Here is a 9454-nt window from a genome sequence, read left to right as displayed (position 1 = left end):
ACTTCTTTCAGTATTTTCTGTATTGTTTTGTGTTAACAGCAAATCCAGTTGCTGGCACATTTATATTTTCTTCTTAGCCTTTTTGACTTTTAATTATTTATTTAATTACGTTTACTGCTCTAATCAAATGATAAAGTGGCTATGAGAAAATACTACACAGTTACCCTCTGTTTACGTACTTAGTTGTTTTTCCACATTATTCTACTTACTGATACCTGAATTATATTTGATGTCCGTCTGCCTGTAAATCAAACACCACATTTAGCTGCAGCATACCTATTTTCTCCATGGGTGACGGTGATAGCAATCATAATAGCTCTGAGCAGGACAAGTACCTGAGCCTGACTTTAAATATGATTATGACAAAATGGCAAAAGAAAAAGAGAAAACTGGGTTTTTGTGACAGTAACACAAAATTGTCTATTGAGGACCTTCAGTGACAAAAATCAGACAGCAGCTATTTGTGAAGGTGTCATGCAATGACAGCATCACACACTTAATACGAGGGGGTCATACAGTAAATAAAGATGATTTTGTTAATTAATTATTTTGCATTTATTACTCTTTTGTACCTCCATATAATTACTCTGTACCGCTTTAATTGAATCTGAGCAGGAGCCAGCAGAAGATAATTTGTTTTCACGTTACCAAATGGTTGCAGTGTTGCCAGGCTGAGAGGAAATGACATATGGCAGAAAAGCATAATTCATCTGGCTGAGACACTGATACCCAACCATCAGAAAGGAAATTAATTCCGCTCCCTGGCTGCACAGCCAAACAACATTAAAAACAGGAATAAATAACAACAGCAACCGAACTACACACACCACACTCTTGTCGTTTTGAAAACCAAGCATTCAATAACCAGGCTGAATTGGGAATGTAGTGGAGCTTGCTTATCTGATATGTGGTGTGTGGGAGACTGCATGGGGTTTTTTATGTGTCTGTATGAGCAAGAGTGAATGAGATTTGATTGGGTGGGCGTATCAGTGTGTGTAGTATGTGAAGGCATTGCTTCGTTATGCATGCAAGAGCCACTATCAAACAGGAACATGACGAAAAATGGTTTGCATATGCATCAATGTGTCCATAATTACAAAGTAGATTTCTTGGCTACTATCATGGATTGTTGACCATCTCTAAGCAAGCACTGGAGAGCGTTCAAATGAGGATTATCTCCTCCAGCACAGCACAGCACAGTTTAGCACTGTATGTCATTGATTAAGCTTGTGTATATTACATGCCAACACACATCCCACTTGCACAGTGTTTTCCTCTGTCTTGTAACTAGTGTTCAAAAGCACCAACATGTACAAAAGACAAACACGTATACTATCTGAACATGTAAAGAAATATTGCATGATTTATTCTAAATGAAATAGATATGGCTACTTTATATTATTGCTGTTTTTGTATATACTTTAACATTATTAACATCAATATATTAGTCAGTGTATGAGGTATAAGTAAGATAGAAGAATTATATAGCAACATTCTGAGGTTAAAAATATCAGTAAGGCACATGTGACCTATATTATATTTTATATCCAGGGACTGAAAACTGTGTAATAATTCCCAGAGTTGAAGGGCAGGGGTAATATGACCTTAAAAGCATAGACTTTAAAAGGACAAAATAAGAAGTAGAAGTTGTGCCTGAGATGTATTTGTATTTAATAAAGGAAACAGTACAAAGTATCTCTTGAAACCCTAGCTCCAAGAGTCATTTCAGGATCCAAAGAGAAGTTGGTAAAATTAGTCAAACTATAACACCTTAATATGATGTAAATGACGTGTGTGTAAATGTACCCACATTGCCCCAAAATTTCTCTTCATATCCAAGGTCTCTGTGGGTACAGTTTAACAAGTAATATCAAAAGCAGTCTAATCACTTCCAGTTTTAACCAATTAGGAATAACTTGCTATTTTATACTATTTCAGACCTTGGTACTCCCCACAGATAGTGAATAAGAGGTGACACTGAAGCTGTAACATCACATATCAGTAAATGGGAGAATGGTTAAGATTAAATAGCAGTGGATGTTCGCTTCAACAGAATACGCTGCCCTACGGTATACACAGATCACTTTTGGACATATTTCAAAGCAGAGATTTAATAGTAAATAAAGAAAACCTGACATTTACAGACAAATATAACAGAACGGCAAAGCTTTGCTTATGTATTCTCATGGCCAGTAGCATTGATTTTCATGTTTATTCTGACCTCTTCTTTCCACTCTGGAGAGCTGAATGTGACAGGTGAATGAAAAAACTCTTTTTTGTGTGCTTACTGCACAGCCAGGAGTGTAGTGAGCAGTAAATGCACCACTTCTCTATTTATTCATCTCTTCATTTGTGGTAGAAATTCATAGTGTACACGGTAATAATAACAACTTACCTTTATTTTATTACAGACATTTCTACACATCTTGGCAGGAAAAGCACAGGTGTAATTAATACCATTAAACCTGAAGTACAGAACTTTTGTCTACCTCGTCTGGCAAACACTGTCAATTACACAAATACTGTAGATGTGCGGTTACGGGTGAATTTGCCCTCATACCCCCAACCCATGTTGTGGGTCCATTTCAGTTATGCACCAGTCCACATTCATGGGTTGGTGTGGAGGTGCATGGTGCCTTACTGACATGGCTTACTGGGACACTTTAACGTGACAGAGACATCATTAATGTTATTCATTACACCTGTGATTTTCCTGCTATGCCAAGTCAAAATGTCTGCAATGAAAAGGGCAGTCCTGTATTTTAGGTGGATTATCACTTAAAGTTCAACTAATTAACCATTCATCTTGTTTGATAGTTACACAATACAGCAAATGTCTTAGTTTCAGTACAGTACAAACAACAACAAGCAATAATAAGCAATTTCCTGTTTTTTGATTCTGTTTCTGAAAGCTCTTCTGTAAACAGTAACATGTTTTCTTTAACATTGTGTCTATATATATATATATATATATATATATATATATATATATATATATATATATATATATATTTACTGCACATGCTTTTACATTCAAGGCTTTACTTTCTGTTTCTACATGACTTTATTTTTACATAAACCTTTCAACACCAGTAAACAAGAACCTATTTTTTACTTGTTTTTTCACTCATACAGTACAGCTACCTATAAACCTGATCAGACAGTCTTAAAGTAGGTGGGCTTCTATAGCTCCCCAGTGTACACATATTCTCCCCCAAAGAACTTCTACTGAAAAATAATATCTATGATCTGAATGTCAGGAAATAACAGTTTCCAGCAACCACCTAAAAGTAACACTTGAACAAACATGACATGTTTCTGACTCAGATTCTGAGAAGTGTGCTGGGACATAGACCGGCATGTACGCCAAGCATTTACAGTGGTGAAGTGTACAAAGTTGTGTCAGGTGGCCAAGGATGCATAAGTGTTATGTGTATGAATCTTGTCTGGTTGAATGACCACTGCAATGTGACGTGTTTAGAACATATATGTGTATTTATACCATGAAATTTGAAAAAAGTAGCTTCACATACTACAGTTAGCAAAACAAGAACAGGGTGTTTTGTTTTCTCAGTGGCCTCTAAGCACCACCACCTCCGCCCTTCCCATTAGCTGTGGTATTTTCTCCTATTTGTCTTTTGTCCTCATTTTTTCATAATTACTAAAGCCTATTATTATCGCATCTGACCATTATTTTTGTATGGGGTCTGAAACAGGGGTTGTAGCCAGGGAAAATTTCTAACTGAAGTATGGTTTGTAGAAAGAGGCTGATATGTTGCAGTTTCCTGTGATCTAGAACTGAAGCTTCCCACAACAGTTAATTATGAGCAAACATCATGGCACATCTGGATGATTACATTGTACTACAGTAACATCAAAAGAAGGACAGGAGCCCAGGTGATGTTTTTACATTAATCTTTGAACAAAATAACACTAGCAAGCAATTAGCAAACTATCTTAGCTGGTCAAATGACAAAAAGCAGATGATTGACAGTAATGATACTGGTGTCATGGCAACAGGGACATGTGTACCCAGAGGCGGACTGCTAAGAACAATGAATGGGAAGGAAAAGGGAAGTGTGGTGTGACTCACCTTTTTCAATTTACCAAAAAAAAAAAAAAAAAAAGAAGAAGTAAGACTTGGTAGCTCTACAGTGCAGAAGATCAAACCTTGGTTTGTTTCCAAAATTTTACACATTTTACAAATGTATTTATGCATTTGGTTATGTCCAAACTGCTGTTGTCCTGCGTATTTATTCACACACATTTATGCACACTACATAGACGTGGACATAAAGAAGTACAACAGACAAGTTATGGATGTCTAGACACTGAGACGCTCTGCTATGGTAGTGGCCTGAAACTAAACTTGTGTTAAGACATAATATGAAGCAAATTTTGGAGGAGGTGCAAAAATAAGAGAACCATATTAGCAGTTGCAGGTTTGCCTTGGGTGGCACAAACAGAGGTAATGCCACATCCATGCAAGTTGAAAATGTTACAATTTGAGAGAAAAAATTCCCTTATACCAGGTTTTTATGACTGATTTTTATGATTTTTATGATTTATAAGTGTATGGAGACAGGAGGAAAAAGGAAAACAACTTAAGGAAACAGAGTTTGTGGTAAGTTCTGGGTCTGAGTCTGAGCATTGACATAAACACACACACACAAACTTCTTGCTACTTCTAGCTAATATGCTACATTAGTAATTTCTGGCAAATAAATATAGACTGTAAAAACTTTCCATTGATCTAATGTGAATAGCATTAGAATTGGTGGCAATGAAAATGTAATGAAATTTATTTCTCAGTGTTAGGTGTAAGGAAATGCAAAGCTAAACTTGACTCTGGCCTGTCACTGACTATCAGATCATATATAATATGAGAATATCTGCTGGATGAGTTTCTTTTTCTTTTTTGTTTTTTGTTTTTAACCAACTGTTTTTCTAAAAGATAACTAACCGGTGATGTTTGAAAAACCTAGAAGGTCATTTAAAAATGCTTACCAGCTTACCTTACTCCTGGTATCTTGAATTTCCAAAGATTCATCTAACCATCTGGATGAGAAAATATTTTGTCCACTGAATGAAAAAAAAATCTATATTTTTAACTGGTTTCCCAAGCTGTGCCTCTATTTCCAAATCAAATCAAAACACAAACAGAAAACAGAAAAATACAGAAAGGACTTATGTGGAATATGTTAAAATCATTAAAATGCGCAGAGACATGCAAAACAGACTGCTGAAATTGTCATTAATTATCATATGCCAACATGTCACATGGACTTACATTCAGTGGGGTTTTTTTCATGGGAGTGGCTTAGGGTGTTTGGGGAGTGGCTGGCTTGTTCACACATTTTGCCTTCTTCATCACTACGACAGGCAGAGCCGAAGGCTGAACCGGGACACTCAGTGTACTACATCATATTCACTAATTGCACCATCTGTGGAGTGTTGTTGTGCTTGTTTTACAGACCCTCCAAACGCAGCATTTAGCAGATGGGCTTGTGCGGCCGGCTAGATACTTCTTGGTTAAACTGCTTCACCAACTATTTTTTTCCCCCTAAGTTGGAGAAATGAACTTGTGAGAGACAGCGAAGGATACGGACACATCTCGTACTGTTTTTATTTTTTTTTATTATTTTTCTTTTGTTTTGTTTTTTTGACGTGCGGACTTACTTGGCGCTTATCATCACCACTTTATTGCAGTTTTCATTTCTCGTTTTCCTGCATCTGAAGAGGTTGGGTGGGTGGGGGGGTTAGAGGAAAAGGAGGTGGACCCACGCTCAGTCGCCGGTCTCGTGGCTTCTTTGTATACAGCAGCAGCTGTGTGTAAATGCATGGGCACACAGCGTCTACTGCTCCTTGAGCGACAGCTTACTGGGCTCAGTCCAGCAACCTTCATGTGGGCTTCCTCTGACATGAAGCGGCCGAACCAGGCGTAGAAGAGGAATATCAAAACTTTACCCGCAGCAGTATCTCGTTTACCCCGACAAAGCTGGGGTCAGTTTCACTGCCTCTCTCCGTCCGCGTCTCTCTCTCTCTCTTTCTCTCTCTCTCTGTGCGCTTGGATTGTAAACGGCAGAAACAAATTGAGCTCCGTGCAGAGTAGGCTACAGCTACAGCTGCGCGGCTCCCTCGCACACCATGGATGTAAGATTTTATCCGACTGCCGGTGGAAATTCTATTCCAGGAGATCCACCAAACCTGGATTTCGCCCACTGTTTGGGCTACTACAACTTCAACAAGGTGAGAAACCCCTTCTGTCTTGTGCTGTAGCCTAGTTTTTTGCGTTGTGTGGCCACGCTGGTGCTGAAACCATGCTCCGTGTAACTCCGGGCTGATCGTCCCTTTACGAGTGCTCAAGAATTAGTTGACTTAAAACAAGGCATATGCTAATTTTCCTAATTGCCCCCCATTTAGTTCCACTTCCCTCTGACTTCAGCCGCTGATCGCCGCTGTCTTTCTGAAGTTGCTCAGTGAATACTTCCTTCCGTTGCCACAAACTTTGTTGTTGTGTATTAATGGAAACGAGAGCACAATACGAGTGCAGTGACTCCGTGTTACTTTCTGTCGGGCTCAGACCAGCCTCCTTGCACTGCTAAACTCTCTCCGGTGATGTGATCCACAGTCATAGACGCTGTAGGATACAGTTTCAGCGGTGGATTGTTGCATCAGCACCCAACATTACAGCATATAAGCATTAAATGTTATGAAAGTATGATCTAGTGGATCTAGTGTCACATCAGCCCCTCTGTGATCCAGACTGTGATCCAGTGTCATGACCCTCAACATGATGGAGTTAAATTGCATGTTATATAGACACTTGTTTGCCCTGTGGCATGTAGATTTGTTTGTGTGTTACTCTTTTTATCTAAAGGCACAATAACATCAAAGTCATTCTCACAAATTACAGGCTGTTTAACTTTATTTTGAGGATATAAGTAGCTGTAACAAATCAGGGTTGCTGTGTTTCGCTTTTGCAGATAGTGCTTAAAATGAACTCTGTCAGTTTGCAACTTCACAGCTCTACACAGAAAAACGCACACACAGAGAAAGAGGGGACTTTTCATATGTTCAGCATGAATGCGTTCATTGTCAGCATCGTGCTGTGTTGTGCACTTATCTTAAACATGGCATCAGTAAATTAAAAATAAAGAACAGCCTCATAATGTACATCACAGTTTCCTCTACTCACTCCTAGGTTGGATTGGCTATTTTCTGCACCAGCGTTGTTAATGTTAATGCAGAAAGTTGTTTTATTCACTTTGCTACATCTGTATACAAGCAGTGCTGTTTCTGAGGTGGTAATCATAACATTGCTGAGGTCTGACAAGTTTATTAACTCTCAAATGTGAGACTGAGGTTATGTAAAACACAGTTGATGGCTTGTGATATTTTGTTAGTGATGTAACACTTGAACTATTAGGCCAGTGATCCATCAGCAGCTTGACTCCCATGATCCCCAGCAAGAGGGGAACATCACTATGACTGGCAAAAATCACACAACAGTGGTGTGCTGCTTTTATAAAGTCTAAACAATGGTACCCCCTACATCCCCCACCCCTCCTCACACACACACACACACACACACACACACACACACACACACACACACACACACACACACACACACACACACACGCAGCCCCCTCCCAAATTATTCAGCCCTTGCAATCTGATGCTGCTCAAAACACTTACCAGGTTTCTCACTGTTTCATCAGCTCTTTGTCATGTGGCCAAGTTGTCATATGTGCCCAATTTCATCATGTCTTCATCAGCCTTGAGAAATTTTAACTACATTGCTTTGAATTGGTGTAAGAGTCGAAGTGCGATTTTATTCCTGCTCATAAATTCCCCAGGTCAAGTGAAATTTTCCATCTGTAACAGTAATTGGCCACAATGCAAAAAGAGGCAGAGAAGCGAGAGGGAGGGTGGTGAGAAGGTGCTTATCCACTATCTCTACCAGTTATGTTGGAGTGAGAGAGAGAGGGAGAGTACAAAGCATGCATTTCATGCTAATTACAAAGCCTTTCCATGGTGAACGAATAGATTCTTTTGCATGCATCCTTCAAATAAGCCTCAAATAAGCCTCCACTTTATTTGAATCAACTTGCTGAAAGGTAGCACAGTGCAGAGCGGTTAGTCATCCAAAAGATGTGGCATGCTTACAAGTCACACAGAACTAAAGTATTACTTCTTACATCTATTTATAAGCTGTCACAGCACGTTTTGCAAACAACTTTCACTAGAATCACAGTTTTGATTTGAAAACAGGCAATACCCTCTCAAAACGCTGGCACAGGAAATGTTCAACTTTAATGACAACAGAGAGAGAAGGGCTCAGAGGCACTTTGAAACATCAGAGATTCTTTTAAATTTACAGAAAAATCCAAACGATTGGCACAAACTTAATTAGGTGCTGCAGCCATGACTAATGAAGCTGCCTGTTTTTGGCACTGAGATGAAGGAGAAACGGCGGTCCTGAAGAGAAACATGCCACAACTTCACACAGCTGAATAATGCTCATAAAATATATTCAGCAAGAAAAATCGCTCGCCGTAATCGGTTAGAATTAAACTCAGTTCTTTTATCGAAGCTGTCCTTAAAAGCTAACGTGGAGGTTTTATTTCTGTGATTTTCAAACATTAAATGTAGAGTGCTCAGGTGGGTGACGGGGGCTGTCACAGCAGGGTCCATTTCTCTTGAACTACCTTGACTTAAGGTTGAGCACAGATCAGTTATGCTCAAGGGCATACCCACCAAGGCCCCCACTTTTACTGGCTTTTATGGGTTCTTACTTCACGTTGCGTTTTTTGCAATTTATCTGTGTTAAAGTTTGGAAAACTATATCAATCTGTTTAGCTATATATCTATATTTATATAGCTCATTTGTCCAGTTCATTATTTTGGCGATGCCAGCGATGTGAGACAGCTAAAGTTACGTGGTTTTTCTGGGCAAGGTCTTCAGTCAGGCACAGCATTAACCAAAGACAGGGAGCTCTTTGGATTTGACTGGTTTTGGCATTTTTAAAAGTCAAATGTGATTGACTTTAATGGTTTCATGAAAGGGACTCTGTGTTATTCCCATATTTATGGCCATCTGGTCTTTTTTTTTTCTAAAGGTTTAATAATGTTTCAGATACAGTATCCATTTAGAGTGGGCTTTCATTACCTCCAGGCAAAGAGAGACTGAAATTACCAACAGATGTTAATACAAACTCTTCACCTGCACTGGTGCTAACACTTGAGGTTTATTTGTAAAACCAATACCATCACCACTGAGACATTGTAATTCTTTGTAGTTAGGAACTGACCATTCACCAGAGTGTTTTAACGGCACTATTGCAGAAGCATATAGACTAATATAGACAACTTCAAAGCACATTCTAGATGGAAAGTTGCAAATTAAAATCATCTGTTCTGACCTATAGTATCATCGTCTGGAGAAAGA

The 9454-nt window shown here is 38.9% G+C and overlaps 1 protein-coding gene across 1 annotated transcript in view; it reads left to right on the top strand.

Annotated features, from left to right (window-relative positions):
• The first annotated feature begins 5779 nt into the window (after positions 1–5779).
• Positions 5780–9454, top strand: part of tox3 (TOX high mobility group box family member 3) — a 41482-nt gene continuing 37807 nt past the window's right edge. The window contains exon 1 of the mRNA XM_041062349.1: positions 5780–6249. Within this exon, the coding sequence (XP_040918283.1) occupies positions 6148–6249 (102 nt within the window). The 5' untranslated portion in view covers positions 5780–6147. The remainder of the gene's footprint in view (positions 6250–9454) is intronic.

Source organism: Toxotes jaculatrix, chromosome 1 (assembly GCF_017976425.1).
Source record: "Toxotes jaculatrix isolate fToxJac2 chromosome 1, fToxJac2.pri, whole genome shotgun sequence".
In the NCBI taxonomy this organism is placed as follows: Eukaryota; Metazoa; Chordata; class Actinopteri; family Toxotidae; genus Toxotes; species Toxotes jaculatrix.
This window is presented reverse-complemented; position numbering and strand designations above follow the sequence as displayed.